At 42.5% G+C, this 23535-nt stretch overlaps 1 protein-coding gene across 2 annotated transcripts in view; it reads right to left on the bottom strand.

Moving 5' to 3' along the window:
- The window catches only part of KAT2B (lysine acetyltransferase 2B), a 130088-nt gene extending 107815 nt beyond the window's left edge, over positions 1 to 22273 (bottom strand). For both annotated transcript variants that reach the window (XM_089691089.1, XM_089691096.1), the window contains exon 1: positions 21994 to 22273. In XM_089691089.1, coding sequence (XP_089547215.1) covers positions 21994 to 22182 — 189 coding nt within the window. In that variant the 5' untranslated portion in view covers positions 22183 to 22273. The remainder of the gene's footprint in view (positions 1 to 21993) is intronic.
- Between the last annotated feature and the right edge of the window lie 1262 nt (positions 22274 to 23535).

A 23535-nucleotide genomic window follows, 5' to 3' on the forward strand; every position in this document is an offset into this window, starting at 1 on the left:
TGAAGTTACTGCTTGTTCTTGGGGCATTTTCCCTTCAGTTTTGTCCTCAGCAAGTGAAATGCATGCTCAATCAGATTCAGGTCAGGTGATAGACTTGGCCATTGCATAATATTCCACTTCTTTCCCTTAAAAAACTCTTTGGTTGCTTTTGCAGTATGCTTTGGGTCATTGTCCATCTGCACTGTGAAGCGGCGTCCAATGAGTTCTGAAGCATTTAGCTGAATATGAGCAGATAATATTGCCCAAAACACTTCAGAATTCATCCTGCTGCTTTTGTCAGTAGTCACATCATCAATAAATACCAGAGAACCAGTTCCATTGGCAGCCATACATGCCCACGCCATGACACTACCACCACCATGCTTCACTGATGAGGTGGTATGCTTAGGATCATGAGCAGTTCCTTTCCTTATCCATACTCTTGGCTTCCCATCACTCTGGTACAAGTTGATCTTGGTCTCATCTGTCCATAGGATGTTGTTCCAGAACTGTGAAGGCTTTTTTAGATGTCATTTGGCAAACTCTAATCTGGCCTTCCTGTTTTTGAGGCTCACCAATGGTTTACATCTTGTGGTGAACCCTCTGTATTCACTCTGGTGAAGTCTTCTCTTGATTGTTGACTTTGACACACATACACCTACCTCCTGGAGAGTGTTCTTGATCTGGCCAACTGTTGTTAAGGGGGTTTTCTTCACCAGGGAAAGAATTCTTTGGTCATCCACCACAGTTGTTTTCCGTGGTCTTCCGGGTCTTTTGGTGTTGCTGAGCTCACCGGTGCGTTCCTTCTTTTTAAGAATGTTCCAAACAGTTGTTTTGGCAACGCCTAATGTTTTTGCTATCTCTCTGATGGGTTTGTTTTGTTTTTTCAGCCTAATGATAGCTTGCTTCACTGATAGTGACAGCTCTTTGGATCTCATCTTGAGGGTTGACAGCAACAGATTCCAAATGCAAATAGCACACTTGAAATGAACTCTGGACCTTTTATCTGCTTATTGTAATTGGGATAATGAGGGAATAACACACACCTGGCCATGGAACAGCTGAGAAGGCAATTGTCCCATTACTTTTGGTCCCTTTACAAGTGGGAGGCACCTATGCAAACTGTTGTAATTCCTACACCGTTCACCTGATTTGGATATAAATACCCTCAAATTAAAACTGACAGTCTGCAGTTAAAGCACATCTTGTTCGTTTCATTTCAAATCCACTGAGGTGGTGTACAGAGCCAAAAATTTTAGAATTGTGTCGATGTCCCAATATTTATGGACCTGACTGTATATGTGAACGGGCACATATATAACACGTTTGGTTTACGTGAAGCGCCGGACCTTTTTCTGTTTTTTTTTTATTTTTGAGTGTATTTGCCCTTTTAAAGGGGCAGCTAATATATATTAATTTCACCAATAATTTATGGATGGGATCATTGTTTAACCTCCCTGGAGGTATTTCCGAGTGTAGCTCGGGGTAAAGTTTCAGCACCACAAGGGGTAACCCAGAGCTACACTCGGGAATACCATGCAGCACTTACCTTGTCCTGCGCTCCCGTGATGTCCCCCCTGCAGCGTCCTCGGCAATGTCCTCCGGCCGATGCCGGTATCTGTCTTCCGGGTTCCGTTCCCTGCAACGTCAGGACGTACAAGGACGGAACTGGTGGGAAATTTAAAAATGTCAAAATGTGACATTCACTAAATACACTAAAATCACATAGTAAAACATTACTGTATTAAAGCATTTCACATACATTTTGTCCCTAGTGCTTTGTCCTGTGCCCTGCCTGCATTTTTACTGTTCTTTCTGCCTTGAAACTTAGAAATGTCCATGGCGTCCAAAAAGCGTCCCTTTAGGTCAAAAGTGGTTTTGGACCAGCTAGAGAACAGCGATAGTAAATTAGAACTACTTGCAGAATTGAGTGATGATTTTGTGGGGAAATTCGTCATCAGACACTGAAAACGATTTTGCGACTTTTCTCAGTGATGTGTGAACTTGGCACTATATTTCAAATTTCAGTGTTTTTGGTTTGATTATATTATTGAATTAAATTTTTTATTATTATTATATTATTATTTTTTATGATTATTTATTAAATTATAATTTATGATTTTGTGTTTCAAATTTTAACATACCCGGGATGTTTACTAGACTCTTGTTCGGACAGATTTCAGTGAGTTATTCCTAAAAACTACAGGCCTACAATAAAAAACTACATATTTCCATGCAAAAAAATGTACCGCTTTAGCACAGAAATACTGACATAATCAGACCGCTAGGGAGGTTAAAGAAAATATATATATATATTTTTTTTTTTTGGTGATGAGAGAAGGCGCTCAGTTTAATCTATTACAATGACTAAAACTAAAATGGCATTTCAGTCAAAAGAATAAAATATAACTGAAACTAAAATGGCATTTTAGTAAAAATACTAGGTCTAAAACTAAATCGAAGTTTGACATCAAAATTAACACTGCTATCCCTGTCCTGGTGGCAACTCAGAAGACATACACAGCAATAAAACTGTAGTTCCAAACTAACCACTCTAATAAAAAAAAAATAAGTGTTGCCTTTAGTTGCACTTTAACCACTTGCCGACCGCAGATAGCCGAATGACGGCTTCACTGCGGCTGGCCAGTTCTGGGAGGGCATCATATGACGTGCTCCCAGAACGCGCCCTCCCGCGCGCCCCCAGCGATCTCCGTGATTACTGTATCCTACAGACACAGCTGATCACGTGATGTGGTAAAAGGCGAATCACAGCGGCCTTTTACCATGTAATCAGCCATGTCCAATGACACAGCAGATCACTGGTAAATGCAGTTACCGGTTATCGGCTGCACTTTCCTCATGCTGTCACAGTGTGAGGAAAGTACTGCCGATAACCGACAATTGTCAGAGGATGGATTGGCACCGATCATCAGGGCACTGATGATCAGTGCCCAGCAGTGCCGCCCACCTGTGCCCAGCAGTGCCGCATACAAGTGCCCAGCAGTGCCACCCACCTGTGCCCATCAGTGCCATCCAGCTGTGCCCAGCAGTGCCACTCATCAGTGCTGCCCAGCAGTGCCACCCATCAGTGCCCCCTATCAGTGCCCATCATTGCTGCATATCAGTGCAGCATCAACAGTGCCGCCTATCAGTGCCCATACGTGCTGCCTATCAGTGCCACTTCATCAGTGCCCATCAGTGCTGCCTATCAGTGCAGCCTCATCAACGCACATCAGTGAAGGAGAAAAATTACCTGTTTGCTAAATTTTATAATAGAAGCAAAAAAAATTTTTTTTTTCAAAATGTTTGCTCTTTTTTTTGTTTATAGCACAAAAAATAAAAGACCCAGTGGTGAATAAATACCACCAAAAGAAAGCTCGATTTGTGTGAAAAAATTATAAACATTTCATATGGGTACAATGTTGCATGACCACGCAATTGTCATTGCAACAGCGCTGAAAGCTGAAAATTGGCCTGGGCACGAAGGGGGTATAAGTGCCCGGTAGGCAAGTGGTTAATCTTTCCCTTACCCCTACTCACCTCTCCTGCACGCTCTACATCGGAAACAAAAAAAATAAGTGGGTCTTCTGTAAGGGGGAGCATGACCCACTCTGCTTGGCCTAGCGCTGCCATGTGGGTGAAAGGAGACAGTACCCAAACCTGCATAGGTTCTGATTAGCCCAACTCTTTGCTTACACAGGTCTTACTGTCTTTGCTTCCAGCAATGGATTGCTGGGTTAGAGAAAACAGGGAAAGTATGCTCTTCCTCGCAAGATGAACATGGCCAGAGCACAGGGGTCTGTTCTGTTCAACTACCTTTTACTCAACACTAAAGGTAACAAGTTTTTTTTTCTGTCTGGTATTTGTCTTTTTGATATGACAGAAGAAATTCTGAATGTGGAAACCCAGCAAGCAAAGTTCTCAACACTTGTTGCTTTCCCCTGGCTAAAGTAAAGGTATGCTTGCAAAGTTGACTGAATATGACTTTAATGATAATTATCTTCTGACTGATGAACCCTATTAATCATAAAATACACATTTTTTTATGGCTTGATTCAAAATGTTGTTTTCCTTCACCTTCCTAGTGTATTACAAATTATATAAAAGCACTGCAACTGGTTTATATGAGACCATACCTGAATGTTACATTGTGTGCGATCACACTGCTGTATAAATAATCACTAAGCTGTATGCAGTACTGTTCATTACTGTACAGTGTTTGTATTGTTCCAATATAACTGTACAAAGGAATGCTAATGGGTCTCTGCTATGCTTAGTGCACTCTAATGGGTCAGTGCTTAATAACTGCTTATGTATTGGATATTATTTCAGTGGTTTAGTTATATAACCTTGTGGCTTGTGCCTGCTGCTCTTATTTTCACACATGAATGCAGTTATATTTCATCCAGTGTTCACACAGAGGAATGTGCATAAGATACAGCAACGCTACAAACAAGAACAAGGGGCAATCCAATGTTGCATTACATTAAAATCTTTGTCTAGTACATATGTGGATATTCTGTGAGTTTTAAATATGGTATAGAAACAATACCTATCCATTGCACTTTAGGATGACCAGAAAATGGTTTGGGCTGCTCAAACAAGTTAAGTGCTTCTAGAGAGCCAGTTGCCAGACCAACAATTTCAACATAGTTTAGTTTCCCCATAGGATTATTCAGTATATGCATTGAACACTTTAGTCCTGAGACTGCTTCTGGGTGCTGATATTGTGGCCCTAATGGCAGCAGCCTCAACAGACTCTTGCGACACTATAGAATTTGCTTCTCTCCCAGCAGCTACATAAACAGTTATATAGGGCAGTGAGAGGAGGACCACAGAAGCTAGGCCAGTACAGAGAGAAAATAGCCACTCCCAGAAGAGGAGAGGGTTATGCAGAGGTAGGGGGCCATATAGGGAATTTAATCTTCCTGAGGAAGTCCAACCATTTTCTAGCAATATCAAAGGCACTTTGCACATGAATAAAAACATTTTATGGAAAGGAAAATGTTGCATGAAAGCATTTATTTTTTTTCTTTTTACTTTTACCTACAATGTATTAAGTGACAGGATCTCTTTAAAGCTACTGTATGTGGGCTGACACTCACATCATAATTGAGGAGGCATAAAAATGTTTTGCTCCCATGAAGCAATAGAAGCTTCCCCTAATTTTATTTGTGTAATCTGTCAGTTGGCACAATGTAGTGTATTGGTAGCTCAGGAACTCAAGAACACCTAAGGCCTTTCAAACACAATACATTTGTTATTGCTTGCTTGTCAACACTAGTCTTCATCAGCACCAAATTGAAAATGCATTTAACAATGCTTGAAGCAGCTTTCTTGAAGCTATGGAAGCACTCTTAAGCTCCAGTGCTAAGCAGAGATCTTTAGGCTCCATTCACACTTGTGAAACTCCAAAGTCGCACGATTTCCAGTGCACCTTTGCAGTGCAACTTTGATGTGACTTTGATCCAACTTTACACTCTGACACTAAGCCACATTAAAGTCACATCAAAGTAGCGCAGGAACCTTTTCAAAGTCGCTGTGACTAAGATTCGAATAGGTGCCACTGTACAAGTCGCACAAGTGTGAATGGAGCCTTAAAGCCCACTTAAACTTTCCGTGTAAATCAACAAAACACAGTCCAATTGCGATTTACAGTGCAAATTGGCCCCATACAATATATGCAAAAACGCAACCAAGTCTACATAAATCGCACTGAAAGTCACATCAAAGATGCATCACAGAAGTGTGAATCAAGCTATAAACAGATCTTGGCAGGCTGCCAGCCTTCTGATACAAACAACCAGCTGGTGTTTCTAATCTGTTAGAAACCAACTGAAACCTGACTATAGAGTATTTGCCGGAATAATTGAGAATGAATAACTTCACAAAAAAAGCTGCTTGTTAGTGTAGGGGTATAGTATTTCTCCAAATGTTCATTTTACATTTTTGTGATCTGTTAATAAGCTTTAGTCAGTTTAGCTGTGTGCAGGGTAGTTCTTTCTAAGCATAGCGTGAATTAAAGCTGAATTCCAGGAATTCTTTCACTTTGTAAAAAGTGCAGGCACACTGCATGTCACCTTGTTGACTTATCTCCATTGTTTATATCTGACAGGTTTATTGCACTTCTGGAGGATACACTCCAGGCTGTGAGAGGAGACAAGCACACACGGCAGCTGTGCCCACCCCTCCCCTCTGCTGTCCATTCACAGAAGCCTTTGTATGTTGTAATAATAATAATACAAAGACTTCTGTGATTGGACAGAAGGAGAGTAGGGGTGGGAATAGCAGTTGAAATACCACTGACTCTACACTTGAAGGACGTGAGACCAGAGTGAACATATTCTTCCTGGAGCACTATAAACTCATCAGATATAAATTAAAGAGATATGTCCACTGGTGGCAAGCACTTTGTTGGACCTAACTCATGATATGCCTGCAATTTTTTATGAAGTAGCTGAATTCCTGGACCTCAGCTTCAACTCAGTCACATATGTTAACATTCTGTGTTAGGCCTTCTACACATGGTGTACTTAAGCATACACCCACGTGAGGGCTGTGTTTTGCCTGCACAGGATGCATCAATGTTCTGTGCGGACAGGCAATCCCATTTATGTCAAGTGGGACACAGCAGCTGCACAGACACATGTGCTGTTCCCATTTTGACATCCATGTGGGTGCAAACCCCTAATGCAGCCAGTATGCAGCCATGGTGTCCCAATGGACATGAATGGGACTGCCAGCACATGGATGCATAGAGCACCTGTGCATCCCGTGCAAGCAAAACATGGACCTCACACATGTTAGGTGCTTAGGTACGCACATGTGAACAAGACTTTAAGCTTATTTGATACCTGGCCAATCAATAGGCTTGGGGGTCTTGCTGTACACACAGAGAGATTTTAAATATCTGAAGCACTTCCTGACACATGAACTTCCCTCCAGGGTTTCAGCCTGAGAAGATTTCAGTATAAATTCTGTCTCTCAGGTCTTGGGGTCTAAGGATGTGAAGTAGTGCAGGGATCTCCTCTCCAAAGAGGCCTCCCTAAAAATATTTGCTTCAAGGGCAAGAGACACCAAGGGTTGGAAAGAATCTCAGGGACCTTCTCAGTGCTGTCCTACCTTGAAATTCAAGTTTAAGTTATAAAAAGAAGCACTGGTGTCAAGGGGCCATCCTAACGGTTCAGTGTCCAGCCAGTATAATCCAGTGAGAGGAGGACCTCAAAACCTAGAGAGAGAAGCAAGAAGAGGAAACATGCAGGTATCCTGTGCTTGCTTCATCCTCCTTTACATTTCTTCATGCAAATGTTGAATAAATCTTCAGTGACTGGCACCCATAATTTTAACTAACCCTGAGGAATGTGCCTGAGACATTTATCACCAAGTAATTGGGTCTAGGACACACATGTTGTGGCTATTAGGAAACTAAAAAGTCATATTCCTTGTATGTATGTGCCTTCTTTCTTCACAATAAGGCTGCATTAAGAATATGTAAACCGTTTAATGTACATAGTATGGGCATGGGTGCTGATCTCCAATCAGACAGATAAGTACACATTAAAAATAAACATGGGAGCTGTTTTACCTGCCTAAAAATTTGTATTTTTCTACAGCCAGTCTTACAATTACACAGTCATGCCAGACAACACAACCAGGTTGGTGACTTGACGTTTATTTCTGCAATTAAGCAATACAGCTTGGTCATTTTCCTACCCCAAGTCTGTGATTAGATCACAGGACATCAGTCTACAGTAAAATGCAAAGATTTAGATGTGTAACGGACTAAATCATATCAATATATATAGAAGACAGAACATGATTAAAAATATGCTTTTTTCATATAAAAAACACCTAATAAAATATATTTATATTCTAGAAAGCCACTTTCAAATCTAAGCTTGGCACAATGAAAACAGCATCCTGGTACGTTGCATTAACACACTTTTGTTTGAGCGTTAACATCTATTGCAGGCAGCCCACTGAAACGAATAGGCTGGCAAAGCATCAAAAAGTCTAAAAAATAGACATGCTCATTTGGCAACACACTGCACCTCAATGCACGGTAGTGCATTAGTGTGCATTGTGGTGAGCTACAATGCATGTAGATTGGAACTTCATGGTCTTAGTGCACTGTGGTGCCACTCAAGTAATGTACATTAATATGAATTGTGGTAACATACCACAGTGGAAATGTGTGTTTTAACCCTTAGTGATATGCCATTAGTGGTGTAATGCCACTGATGGGGAAATTGTATAATTTATATTTCCTTATCAATGTTGGCCTCACAAATTTTTAAGAATGCCTCCAAGCCTTGGTTAAAGGGCGATAGGAGGACAAGGTCTGATTACCTTAAATAACAAAGGAATGTGACTATTTGGACAAGCCAAGCCAGACCACTGCTCTCCTTTTGTTTGCATGGGGGGTGGGTTGTCGATTGCTTACACACAAGTCCAGTATATAACACACAGCTAGACTGGAAATATTGGTCCCAGAGCTTGAGTTAAGCATGCGTCTGGTCTGATCATCAGCCACGTCACATAATGGAGGGACCAATGGCAGAAACAGAATCTTTAGTTAAGTAATCTTGTTATATTTTCTTTATCTGTATCTGTCATTATTTGTAATGCATGTTTTACTTGTAAGTATTAAGTATTTGTGTGATCTCTCTTTGCACATGTGCGTGAAGAAAAAGAAAATATTAGTAAAAAAAAAACATTTTACCCAGAAGCCATCAGCTGGACATTTTTCATATACAGAATGATTTCTCCTGTAATATGGATTGAGGATGACACATATTATGAAGTCTCATAAGCATACCGCATAAACTCTGAAGGTCTTAGGCAAAGTGTCCTTGTCCATATCACACTCTGATGTTTGAGTACACAAGTCCTTGTCTACTTTGCCTGCTGGCTCCAAGCTGAAGACTATCCTTTTCAGGCCTGGTTCACAATAATGTGTTTGTAAGTGCTTTCTGAAGAAAACGCACTACAGTCCATTTAGCATGGTTTCCTATGGGACATGTTCACATCTATGCTTTTTGAGCCAATGTGTTTTTGCAAAGGGTCAGGGATTTTTTCAAATGCAAAGCTTTTTTTGGTTCAATAGACTTCAATGGAGATGCTGCACAAATGCATGTAGTGCAGTTTTCACACATTTTTGACACATTTTTAATCTGCCCAGCAACAAGTTAGCAATAATAAAAAAATGCATCAAAAACACGCATGAAAAAAAGCAAAATGCACCGCAAAAAGGACAAAACGCAAAGTGCATTGGTGCGCACCAGGCCTCAATAAAGAATCAGTCCACAATAGTTATATCATCTCTTGGTAGTTCTAGTGAGCCGAGTTTCCCATTGGCTGTTATCATCAGCAGAATGTCCTCTCTGTCCTTGTTTCCCTCAATCTAAATTCTTTTCATGAAGAAAGGGAAGGTCATCTACTTCTACTGCATTCTAGATAAAAAATAAAAACAAATACAAATCTGACAGTAAATATGAAAGCCATTAAAAATGGAAGTGGGGGACCTGGGAACTCAGCAGAGATATGACCAATATGAGTTCTGAAAGATACAAATCTCTGGGTTTTTCAACTCTTCTGTATATATCACAATCCAAACATCAGTTTTAGGTGCATTGGTCTCCTACTAAAAGCAACAGGAAATTAGAATATGAGTGGCACACAGTTTAGTCATAACATACAAAATTATGACACTCCAGTCTTCCAAAACAAAAATAATATCAAGCGTCGGTTCACAAATATGTGGATTGGATGCGGTTTTAACAGCGTCCAATCTGCATGACATGTGAACATTGCTTCCTATGGTGCCTGTTTACATATGTCCAGTGCAATGGCAGTGCGGATTGAAAAAAAGAGTGCTGTCCGACTTCTGAGCAATGTGGTCTGGTTCAGATTACAGGCTATTGGCTTCTATGGCAACTGTTTCTAAACCACACATGTGTGAACAGGATAAAACCATGACCTGAACCTAATGAAAACCTGACCTGATCTGCGGAACAACTACTGTGCCAATTAGCTGTGAAACCTGAGCTTCAACTCGCACCGCACATGTGTGAATCAGCTCTAAAGCATTAAAATGTTGCCATGTCATACACACTATATACACTCAGAGTTGAGGTACATTAACTGATACAGATGTGGACAAATTTGTTAAAATGCATATGAACACACCACAATGAAGAATATACTTTTGCATATGAGACAAAACTGAAGTTTTTTTAGAAGCCACAGCAACTATATTTTTACAAACAAAAGGAAGAAAAATAAAATAAGCCATCAAAGAAAAGCATACCCTACCTACTGTAAAATGTGGAGGGGTCTAATTTTGCTTTTAGGATGCTTTGCTGCTTCTGGCTTGGGGCACCCTGAATCTGTGCATGACACAATGAAATCCCAAGACTATTAAAGCAGAACTTTACCCATAACAACTTGGTGTTCTTTAGCATGGAGCACACATTCCACATTAATAATTATGAAACCAAAATTAGTGTGTGCTGCAACTTGCCTTCAGCATTGTTCCTGTTTCTTCTTGCTGGAGGCTGTCATTTTGCTGAAGCCCAGAGCCCCTTATAAAAAGTACATTTTTAGGCTGTCGGCAGATTGGCCTTTACATTTCCAGCACAGTGCTAAAAAATAAAGAGCAACTGAGCATGTGCAGAGCAGGATGAGACTGTGGGGTTGATTTCCTAAAACTGGAGAGGGCAAAATCTGGTGCGGCTGTGCAAAGAAACCAATCAGCTTCCAGGTTTTATTGACAAAGCTTAATTGAACAAGATGAAAACAGGCTGATTGGCTACCATGCACAGTTGCATCAGATTTTGCACTCTCCAATTTTAGTAAATCAACCCGTGTATTACTGGATTTTGAACAGTGTAGAACATAAGTTCTAGGATAGACATGGGGAGTGTAAATAATCCAAGATATTGTACTTTGCGATACAGAAAATTCAGGAAACAGCAAATGAACCAGATAACTGGTTGCAGGGACTAAGTATAAGAAGAAGCTGGATAAACAGAAGGTGTATGGCTTTGAGAAGTGAGGCGCCCGTGTAAGACAGACTTTTGCCAGCCATAGACAGGTCGAAAATCTGCCGATTTTTCGGCCGATAAAAAAATCGGCCAATTTTTGCCCTGTTAGTGGGTTAAGTGGTCGTCCGTTTTTCGGGGTTTTTGCACATTTTTTTTTTATCGGTCATGTTGGAAAATTTGCGGCCGGTTTTGACGATCGTTGTACCGATAAAAAATCTGCGCATGAGCCGTGACCTGCAAGGAAGAATAATAATAAGAAGTCTGCTATTATATTTTATATGAAAAAGTCTTGCGGTTGCAACAAAGAAGTTCGCTATTATATTTTATATGAAAATGTCTTGTGGCTGCAACAAATGTATCCAAATAAAAACAGCTGTATCCAAATAAAAACATTGTAATCCAAATAATGTATTTGTATTGCTGCCACATTGTATGGTGTGCTCCCGTCTCTGCAAGGGACAAAAGTTATGGGGATAATGCTGGCAATAGACGGGTCACAAATCGGCCGATTTTTTTAACGGTGGTAACGTTGGCTGATCGAACGACGATTTTTGTTTTTAAAAATCAGCCGATATTCAACCTGTTTATGGCCTGCATTTGATCGTAAACGAGATAATACAGCTGTTTTAGCTAAAGATTCTGTTTGTTCAACAAATCTCAAGCGTTGGAGCAAGCGCCTAGCACAAGATCCAGGAGGTTTGGGCATGCCAGATTAAAGTGTAAGACCAAAAAAAAGTCGCCTTCCTTCAAATGGCAAGTGAATCGTGAATTGTCTGACTGTACCTTCTGGCACTCAAACATGTGGTCAAAGTACCCTATGGCAGATTTTACTGTCATGTGAGACACCAATTTAGATGCCTCTAAGAGGCAATCACAAAAGCAGTAATGAGCTTCGGACATTTGTTTAAAGTGGAACAATACTCAGTTTAGGTCCAATGATGTGACATCTTCATATGGCCAGCTTCCGAGTCCTGATCGCCAGCCACTGTTATTGGCCGGGCAGGGATCACGTTACTCCCATGCATGCGCAGGAGTTCAGTCAGATTCGGCATCGCCAAATTTGTACAGTGAGCTGCACATGCACGGCTCACTGTACAAGGGCGAACAAGGCAGGTAAGTCATTTTAATGCAGAAGAGACATGTCTTTTCTGCATTAAAAATCTTTCCTGTCCACCTATTTTAATTACTTAGGCTAAAGTTCCACTTAATGAGTTGAGAAACTCAAAAGTCTTGCTCTCTGTCAGAGGATGTGATACAGGGTTTCACAAATTAGGGGTCACCCTCAACAGAGGAAGGAGAGTGGTCCCAGATATATCAAAGTGAGCAATATTAGGTCAATAATGTCACCAGCATCCCCGCCTTTTAGTTTTGTGGGGATGTGCACAGGGGAATTCCCCAGCCGTAGCTGACTGGGTCAGCAGCCTGACAGCATGTGTGTCAGTTTTGACCCAAACCTTACAGGGAGTCCAACTGTTTATCAGTAAAGTCCCTAAATGTATAGGCACCATTAACCAGTGTGATGATATGACCATTAAAGTGAAAGACTGGAGAGACCCAAGAAGGCATGGATCATTTTTCTAGGATTTCCCTGTCAAAAGGAAAGTGCTTCTTTGCATTTTCAGGAGGAAGCCATGACTGCATTGGAAGTTCCTAAACTTTAAAGCTTAACTAAAACCACTGAATTAACTGTCTCCAAAAACAGTTACACTCAAAGCATTCCACGAACAATAGCTGTCACCGCTGCTTGTGCGCTCAACCGAATTGTCAAGCCATCAAATGGCTGTTGTCATAGCTGATCACATGTGTAGAACCATAGCAACTGCAGGCCAAACAAAGGCTATGATCGCTGTATAGGATAGGAGAGTTTAGTTCCATTTTCAAGAAGACCTTTTTTTAAAACAGAGTACATAGTGAACCTTGGGCCAGCTCTGAATCTAAAAGACCTTAATACCTGTTACAGCAGGATAACCCTCTAGATCAGCCTTTTTCCCCCTCGCTCCCCCTCTCTGTTGGGGTCCCCCAAGGCTCTGTCCTCGGACCCCTTCTCTTCTCCATCTACACCTCCTCCCTTGGCAAACTTATACACTCCCACTCCCTCAACTATCACCTCTACACCGATGACACACAAATTTACCTCTCCACCCCTCACCTCAACCCCTCAGTCTCCGCCCGCATTACCCACCTCCTAAATGACATATCAGACTGGATGTTGCTCCATTTCCTCAAGTTAAACCTTTCCAAAACCGAGCTCCTAGTTTTCCCCCCAGCCCTCGCCCCCCCCCATCCTCTCCATCACGACCAACAATGCCACCATCAATCCCACCCCGCAAGCCAAAGTCCTAGGTGTCACCCTGGACTCAAACCTTTCCAATCACTAGCAAATTCATGCAGGCTCCACCTCCGCAACATCTCCAAGATACGTACTTTCCTAACCCCAGACACCACTAAACAACTCGTACACTCCCTTATCACCTCACGCCTGGACTACTGCAACTCCCTTCTCATCGGCGTACCCCAATGCAGGCTATCCCCGCTTCAGTCTATCCTGAACTCAGCGGCTAGACTCATCCACCTCACCAACTACTCCACTTCTGCGTATACCTTCACTGGCTCCCAATTGCCCAATGCATTAAATTCAAATTACTAACTCTGACATACAAAGCCATGCATAATGCTGCCCCAAACTACCTCACTGACCTGATACCAAAATACCACACTACCCGCACCCTTCGCTCCTCACAAGACCTCCTACTTTCTAGCTCCCTGGTCTCCTCCTCCCATGTCCAACTGCAGGACTTCTCCAGGACTTCCCTCATCCTCTGGAACTCCCTACCCCAATCCATCAGACTGTCACCTACCCTCCTCACCTTCAGGCGCTCCCTGAAAACCCACCTCTTCAGGGAAGCCTACCTCACCCTCACCTAACAGCCATACTCCTCCACTCCTCCTACCACTCCATCCCCCACAGCCACTTCCTCCTGTACCTCTACCCCCTCCCTCCTAGATTGTAAGCTCGAAAGAGCAGGGCCCTCGAACCCTTTGTGTATTGTATTGTTACTGTATTGTCTCATGTACTGTCCCCCCACTTTATTGTACAGCACTGAGCAAACCTATTGGTGCTATATAAACACTATATAATAATAATAATAACAAGGGTGCCTTCAGGTTTCTTCAGGGAAGCCTTGGCAAGATGAATAAAAATTGCCCAAAAAAGTGTATACAAGCCAGTGGGTGGATCAAGATGGCATTTTAGTTACACAAAGCCATGGATTTCCATTGTGTACCATTACAACCGTCCAGCCATTGGCATCCTAACAACCAATGACGTCATTGGTTGATGGGGAGGACGTCAGGTGCCTGCACAGCATCCTAGTTTGTCCCTCATCATCAGCACTGAAATCACATTAGCAGAATGAGGGAGAGAAGCCAAGGGAGAAGAGAACCACTGGAATATTACCAGTGTGCAAAGGTGTGTTTGCTTTGGAGGAATAAATCAGCTCTTATTTTGGGTTTCCTACATGTGTGGATGCTCAGTTATGTAAAACTATTTGTTTAGTTTTTTTACCTTGACTGAAAAAAGGCTGTGAAACACTGGTCTAGAAGCATAGCAGGACATACAGCATCAATTAAGTTGGTAAAAAAACTATGAAAAATTATATCCAACCCCCTAAGACACAAGCAAAAAAACGAGGCCAGACAATTGAAGGCTGGCTTAACCATTTCTGCTCTAGACCTTATTTTTTTAATTTTTTCACTCATGTAAAAATACGCATTTTTACTAAACCCCCCAGAATATTATATATTTTCTGAAAGCTGAAGCCTTTTAGGATAAAAAGACTGTAGTTGCATTTTTTTATGTATTGAATATTTTGCAACTGTTTATCAATACTGCTGATACCACAGCCACCAGCTTGTGCTTAAAACGGTAGCAAAGCTTAAAAAAAAAAAAAAAATTCCCCCTGTGAGGCAATATCATAATGTGCTAGTATGCATTGTATACTAGGTCATTATGAAAGACTTATCTTAAAACGAAGCCCTCCAGTGGCACACTGTCACTGCTGACAGGGCTTCCATCTTCACGCGGTCTTCCCTCTGGGTTCGCGGGCTCCAGCCATCTGCCTGGCTGAGCCACGATGACATCACGATGAGCATGGGAGTGCCGGGCATGGCACAGAATTCTGAAGAAACGGCTGTTCCTTCAAAGTGCATGGCCCGGTGACATCACCTACTGCTGCTCGATGGAATGTCTCCTAACGGTGCATGTTTAGGAGATACTCATTTTACATACAGGTAAGCTTTATTATAAGCTTACCTGTAGGTAAAAATCACAAAAACGAGTTTACTACCACTTTAAAGTAGTCCAAAGCTTTGGATTTTTTAAAATTAAAATAAACACGTCATACTTACCTGCTCCATGCAATGGTTTTGCACAGCGCAGCCCCGATCTTCCTCTTCTGGGGTCTCTCGCCAGTGCTCCTGGCCCCTCCCTCCTGCCAGTACCCCCAGAGCAAGCTGCTTGCTCTGGGGGCATTGGTGTGCTTGCTCCTGAGCTGGCCCTGCATGTAAATAAGCCATACAAAGCATGGCTCGGCCCTGACCGCCGCTCCCTCCTCACTGGCTGTGATTGACAATGGCTCCTTCTGCTGTATCTCAGCCAATGAGAAGAGATAAATGCAGGAAAGATGAAGCTCTCATGCAAAGCACTGGATTGAGATAGGGCTCAGGTAAGTATTGGGGGGGAAGCTGAGGGGGGAGCTGCACATTGAAGGTTCTTTCCCTTCATGCGTTCTGAAAACCTTCAGCCTTTACAACCACTTTAGCCCTTCACTGTTTGGACATACTATGTATGTGTATATATGTACATATGTACTATGTATATGATCTTAGGTAGTTAAATACGATCTGAGGTAGTTACATTTTTTTAACTACCTATTTTTTTTTTCAGTGTCCATGCCTTCTGAAATCGGCAGTATAACCCACATGTCCAACAATATCTACATTCATATCTTCCTCAAAGGATGGTAAAAGATAAGTTCACCTTTTGAAAGATGTTACATGTTCCACCCGTTTTTAAGGTGGAACATGTAGCATGTTCCAGCATCTGCAGATCTCCTCCACGCTGACCCATCTCCCTGTGACAGCAGACTGGGGATCTTCTCCTTGCACCTACTGTCACTATTTAAAAATAATGTGGCCATGCGGGGCTTCGCCCACAAGGCTACTACATTCATTTACAGTTTCCTATGATTTAATGTCTACAAAGTAGTCAACCTTTGCAGCTGACAGCTTGTAGTTCTCAATGTACTGCAAGGGCACTGGTGGCTGCAGTAACTGCCTGCCCTTATTGGAGGTACAGGAAGATACTGTACTGATAGTCTGCAAGTACCTGGCATAGTACCCGTGTGTTCAATAATTTACAGGCTGCCAAGGCAAATATAATAAACGCACATTTTTATCTGAAAAAAATGTGCATTTAAATTTTTTTTAAAGTGAACTTATCCTTTAAATGAATATTTAAAGTAAATACAAGAACCCACTTATCCTGGAGTTCTTTACACAAACCAAAGACAAATATATCAACTTACTGTAGTAAATGCTACTATACCGATTGCTTTTACATGTTTAATGCCAGACAAAGAACCCCTTGAATGCTTGCATCTTTATTAGCTCAAAGTAAGTAATAAAGGGTATCCCTTAAAATCCAAACCTTCTATATATAGTTTTTATTTTATCTGTGAAAACATACTTTTATTAACTTTTTTTACTAAGTTTGTATAAGTGTGTAATAAAATGTAACAGTGCGCACACATTAGTTATTCATGTATTGTTTTATAGCAGCATATTTATTTCTCCAACTACCAACACTTACTAGCAGTAAAATGTCAATATTATGGTTTCACACCTCACGCAACACTGTCACAAGTACTCCACCACACGAAGCTCCTGTGTAAATAGCGTCACATTACAGTGACCTGAAAGACAACACTACATCAACTCCGAAGAACACTTCCAGTGGTTGTCTGTATTATTTACTATTGACTGACTTGTATCTTGTAATATAGAGAGTCCTGCTCTTTTCTGTCACAATATCTCAGTGTACAATTTATCCAAAGAAATGTATATGAATGGACTGTGCAGAGTTCCCTCAGACTACTTTAGGAACAATAGCTGTTTTCCGCTGATTATGTATGAGCTCAGGTGTGTTCATATCCTAATCCAAACCTTCTGAACTATCCCACCAGGAAGCGGTCACTGAACAGAACCAATCATAAGTGGCAAAGGTATCCCCCCCCCTGTACGTACAGTGCTGTGCCCCCTGATTTCTTTTTTTTGCATATTTGTCACGCTTTAATAATTCAGATCATCAAATTTTAATAGTCTGAGTAAATACAAAATGCAGTTTTTAAATGTGGATTAAAATTAAGGGAAAAAAGCTGTCCAAACCTGCCTGGCCCTATGTGAAAAAGTAATTGCCTCCTAAATCTAAAAACAGGTTGCGCCACGCTTGGCGGCAACTGCAATCAAGCATTTGCGATGACTGGCAAAGAGTTTTTCACATTATTGTAGAGGAATTCTGGCCCTCTCTTCTTGGCAGAATTGTTTTAGCTCAGCCACATTGGAGGGTTTGCGAGCATGAACGGCATGTTTAAGGTCATTCCACAGAATTTCAATCAGATTTAAGTTGGGACTTTGACTACGCCACTCCAAAACCATAATTTTGTTTTTCTGAGACATTCGGAGGTGGACTTGCTGGTATGTTTCAGATCATTCCCAGCTGCATAACCCAAGTGCGCTTTATTTTGAGGTCGTGAACTGATGGCCGGACATTATCTTTCAGGATTTTCTAGTAGAGTGCAGAATTATCGGTTCCATCAATTATGGTAAGTCGTCCAGGTCTTGAAGCTACAAAGCAGCCCCAGACCATCACACTATCATCACCATGTTTGACTGTTGGTATGATGTTCCTTTTATGAAGTGATTTGTTAGTTTTGTGCCAGATGTAAGGGGAGGCACACCCTTCAAAAAGTTAAACTTTTGTCTCATCTGTCCACATAATATTTGCCAAAAAGTATTGGGGATAATCAAGATGTTTTTGGCCAATGTGAGATGAACCTTTGTGTTCTTTTTGGTCAGCAGTGAATTTCACCTTGGAACTCTCCCAACGATTACATTTTTGCTCAGTCTCTTGTTGAAGCATGAACACTGACCATAATTGAGGCAAGTGAGGACTGCAGTTCTTTAGAAGTTGCTCTGGGTTCTTTTATGACCTCCTAGGTGAGTCATTGTTGTGTTCTTGGGAGTAATTTTGGTAGGCCAACCACTTCTGGGAAGGTTCACCACTGTTCCAAGTTTTCTTCATTAGTGAATAATGGCTCTCACAATATTGCACTGAAGTCCCAAAGCCTTAGAAATGGCTTTGTAATGCTTTTCAGACTGATACATGTCAATTACTTTGTTTCTGTTCTTGAATTTCTTTAGATTGCGGCATGATGTGTTGCTTTTTGAGATCTTTTAGCATGCCTCACTTTGACAAACAGCTTCAAATAGGTGATTTCTTGCTTCAACAGGTCTGGCAGTAATCCGGCCTGGATGTGGCAAGTGAAATTTAACTCAGCTTTCCAAAAAATGTGGTTAATAACAGTTTATTCATGATTTAGCGGGGGTGGGGTGACAAATATGCGGAGAAAAAAAATCAGGAAGGGGGCAAATACGTTTTCACAGCACTGTATACAAGGGCAAGTATACATGCGGCTGTGGGCATGAAATGCCTTGGTTGCTTACTATTGGCTTTGTACAGTGACAGCTTCTTGTTGGGATAGCTCAGGTGGGTTTGGACTAGGTTTGAACACACCTGAGCTCATCTCCACTGATGACAACAAATTAGGACTATGCCAAAGCAACAGATGTTGTGTCAGCAGTCTTGTAATGCTGGATGTTGTTGTGTCAGTGTTCCACTGTAACCTGCTGTGTCAGCAATCTTGTAGGTATAGGTGTGTCGTGTCAGTACACTAAAATGTGTTGTGAAAGCTATCTTGTAGTGCTGTGTGTTGTGTCAGTGTTACGATGTGTTGTTTCAGCAGTCTTGGAGTGCTGTGTGTTGTTGTGTCAGTGTTACATTGTAACATGATGTGTCAGCAGTCTTGTAGACATGGGTCTATGTTGTTTCAGTACACTATAATGTGGTGTGTCAGGAGCAATGTGCTGTGTGTGATGTGAAAGTTATAACATGTTGTGTCAACAGTCTTGTAGTGCCGGTGTTGTCGTCACCAATATTACACTCTGACATGTTGGGGTTTATTTACTAAACCTGGTTGACTCAGAATCTTGTCCACTTCTGCATAAAAACCAATCAGCTTCCAGGTTTTATTGCTGAAGCTTAACTGAACATGCTAAGGTTAGAAGCTGATTGGCTACCATGCACAGGTGCCCAAGATTCTGAGTCAACCAGTTTTAGTAAATCTCCTATGTTGTGTCAGGAGGCTTGTATTGCTGGGTGTGTTGTTGTCAATGTTATAAAATGTTATGTCAGCAGTCTTTTGTACTGCTATTAGTGTTACAGTATGTTGTGTCAATATGTGTTACTGTATTACACTATAATGTGTTGTCAGTAGTTGTGTAGTGCTGGGTGTTGTTGTCAGTGTTACACTCAGACATGTTGTGTTATGGTTGTCAATGTTATAACATGTGTCAGCAGTCTGGTGGTGTTGTAAGTGTTACACTTCACCATGCTGTGTCACAAATCTTGTAGTGCTGGGTGTGTGTCAGTATTGCACTATAATGTGTCATGTCAGCAGTCTTCTAGCGCTGTTTGTTGTTGTGTCAGTTTTACACTACAACATGCTGTGTCAGCGGTCTTGTAGTTATGGGTGTGTGCTGTGACAGGGCACTATAATGTGTTTTGTCAGCAGGCTGTGTGCATTGTGTCAATGTTACACTATAATGTGTTGTGCCAGCAGACTGTGTACATTGTGTCAGTGTTACACTATAATGTGTTGTGCCAGCAGACTGTGTACATTGTGTCAGTGTTACACTATAATGTGTTGTGCCAGCAGACTGTGTACATTGTGTCAGTGTTACACTATAATGTGTTGTGCCAGCAGACTGTGTACATTGTGTCAGTGTTACACTATAATGTGCTGTGCCAGCAGGCTGTGTGCATTGTGTCAATGTTACACTATAATGTGTTGTGCCAGCAGACTGTGTACATTGTGTCAGTGTTACACTATAATGTGCTGTGCCAGCAGGCTGTGTGCATTGTGTCAATGTTACACTATAATGTGTTGTGCCAGCAGGCTGTGTGCATTGTGTCAATGTTACCCTATAATGTGCTGTATCAGCAGGCTGTGTGCATTGTGTCAATGTTACACTATAATGTGTTGTGCCAGCAGGCTGTGTGCATTGTGTCAATGTTACACTATAATGTGCTGTATCAGCAGGCTGTGTGCATTGTGTCAATGTTACACTATAATGTGCTGTATCAGCAGGCTGTGTGCATTGTGTCAATGTTACCCTATAATGTGCTGTATCAGCAGGCTGTGTGCATTGTGTCAATGTTACACTATAATGTGTTGTGCCAGCAGGCTGTGTGCATTGTGTCAATGTTACACTATAATGTGCTGTATCAGCAGGCTGTGTGCATTGTGTCAATGTTACACTATAATGTGCTGTATCAGCAGGCTGTGTGCATTGTGTCAATGTTACTCTATAATGTGCTGTATCAGCAGGCTGTTTGCATTGTGTCAATGTTACCCTATAATGTGTTGTGCCAGCAGGCTGTATATATTGTGTCAACGTTACCCTATAATGTGTTGTGTCAGCAGTCTGGCATGGTGGTGTTGTGCCTGTGTTACATTATAAAGTGTTGTATCAGCAGTCTTGTAGTGCTGGGTGTTGCTGTCTGAGTCAACAGGCTTGTAGTGCTGGGTGTGTTGTTATCAGTTATAGCATGTTATGTCAGCAGTCTCATGTAGTTTTTTAGTGACAGTGTTACACTATACGATGTTATATCAGCAGTCTGTGCCGTTTTGTCAGTGTTAAAATATAATGCTGTGTGTCAGCAGTCTTGTAATGGTGTGTGTTGTTGTCAGTGTTACACTCTGCTCTGCTGTGTCAGCAGTCTGGTGTTGTGGTGTCAATGTGACAGCACAATGTGTGGTGTCAGCAGTCTGGTGTTGTGGTGTCAATGTGACAGCACAATGTGTGGTGTCAGCAGTCTGGTGTTGTGGTGTCAGTGCGACAGTACAATGTGTGGTGTCAGCAGTCTGGTGTTGTGGTGTCAGTGTGACAGTACAATGTGTGGTGTCAGCAGTCTGGTGTTGTGGTGTCAGTGTGACAGTACAATGTGTGGTGTCAGCAGTCTGGTGTTGTGGTGTCAGTGTGACAGTACAATGTGTGGTGTCAGCAGTCTGGTGTTGTGGTGTCAGTGTGACAGTACAATGTGTGGTGTCAGCAGTCTGGTGTTGTGGTGTCAGTATAATGTGTGGTGTCAGCAGTCTGGTGTTGTGGTGTCAGTAAAATGTGTGGTGTCAGCAGTCTGGTGTTGTGGTGTCAGTGTGATAGTACAATGTGTGGTGTCAGCAGTCTGGTGTTGTGGTGTCAGTACAATGTGTGGTGTCAGCAGTCTGGTGTTGTGGTGTCAGTGTGACAGTACAATGTGTGGTGTCAGCAGTCTGGTGTTGTGGTGTCAGTACAATGTGTGGTGTCAGCAGTCTGGTATGTTGTTATGTCGGCAGTCTTGTAGTGCTGTGTTTTGTCGTGGTGTCAGTACCATGTGTGGTGTCAGCAGTCCTGTAGTGGTGTGTGTGTTGTCAGTATTACACTCTGCCCTGCTGTGTCAGCAGTCTGGTGGTGTGGTGTCAGTACAATGAGTGTTGTGGTGTCAGTGTTGCACAGTGCGGTGGTGAAGTTGTGTGTCCTCTCCTCCCCGGTGTCTCTCTCACGCACACACTGGCGCCCCCGGTGTGATTACCTTACAGGCGGAGTACACTCCGAGTTTCTCCAGTTTCTTGGCCCGGGGAGCGGAGCGGAGTTGCCCTTTCTTGGCAGCGATTCTGATCGGCGCTGCACCTCCCCCGGCCGGGCTCTCCGCTCCCCTTCCTCCTCCACCGGCCGGAGAGCCCTGTGCTGCCACCGCGGAGACTCCCTCTGCCTCCGACATGGCACTGGAGCCTGCCCGGGGAGGAGAATGCCCCCCTCCCCCCTCCGGTGTACAGATCCCTGGGCGAGGTGACGAGATGTACAGCCGCTCCCCCAGCAGGGAGGCCGCCGCTCATCACCGCCTCCTCCTCCTCCTCCTTCTTCCCAGTCCTTCCCTTCTACTGTCCACTCCATCCCTTATCATCATGTCTTCCCTGCTCTGTACATGTCAGCGGAGAGTGGGACTTACCGTCCGTGTACACTTCAATACACACCGTCCTGACCAGTCCTTCATTCCTCCACAATTCTCTCCTCATACGTGGCCACAAATGTCCACAATTATCAGTACATGGCACTCGTAGAAATCACCTCACATATCTCTGTATACAGGACTTACACCTGTCATTACCTCACATATGTACAAGATATACACCCGTCATTACCTCACACATCCCTGTATACAGGATTTACACCCGTCATTACCTCACATATATACAAGATGTACACCCGTCATTACCTCACACACCCCTGTATACAGAATGTACACCTGTCATTTCCTCACACATCCCTGTATACAGAATGTACACCTGTCATTTCTGCACACATAACTATACAGAATGTACACCCATCATTTCCTCACATATATACAGGATGTACACCCATCATTTCCTCACACATCTCTGTATACAGGATGTACACCCGTCATTACCTTACATATCCCTGTATACAGGATGTACACCCGTCACTACCTCACACATCCCTGTATACAGGATGTACACCCGTCACTACCTCACACATCCCTGTATACAGGATGTACACCCGTCACTACCTCACACATCCCTGTATACAGTATGTACACCCGTCACTACCTCACACATCCCTGTATACAGGATGTACAACCGTCACTACCCCACACATCCCTGTATACAGGATGTACACCCGTCACTACCTCACACATCCCTGTATACAGTATGTACACCCGTCACTACCCCACACATCCCTGTATACAGGATGTACACCCGTCACTACCTCACACATCCCTGTATACAGTATGTACACCCGTCACTACCTCACACATCCCTGTATGCTGGATGTACACCCGTCACTACCTCACACATCCCTGTATACAGGATGTACAACCGTCACTACCTCACACATCCCTGTATACAGGATGTACACCCGTCACTACCTCACACATCCCTGTATACAGGATGTACACCCGTCACTACCTCACACATCCCTGTATACAGGATGTACACCCATCATTACCTTTCTTGTACATCCAAGAAAGATTGCAGCTACAACTGCCAGAAGAATTGTTCTGGATACAAAGACAAACCCACGGGTAACCTCAGGAGAAATACAGGCTGCTCTG

The sequence above is a fragment of the Staurois parvus genome, unplaced genomic scaffold (assembly GCF_062004578.1).
Source record: "Staurois parvus isolate SC_StPar_1 unplaced genomic scaffold, SC_StPar_1.0 ptg000021l, whole genome shotgun sequence".
Taxonomy (NCBI): domain Eukaryota; kingdom Metazoa; phylum Chordata; class Amphibia; order Anura; family Ranidae; genus Staurois; species Staurois parvus.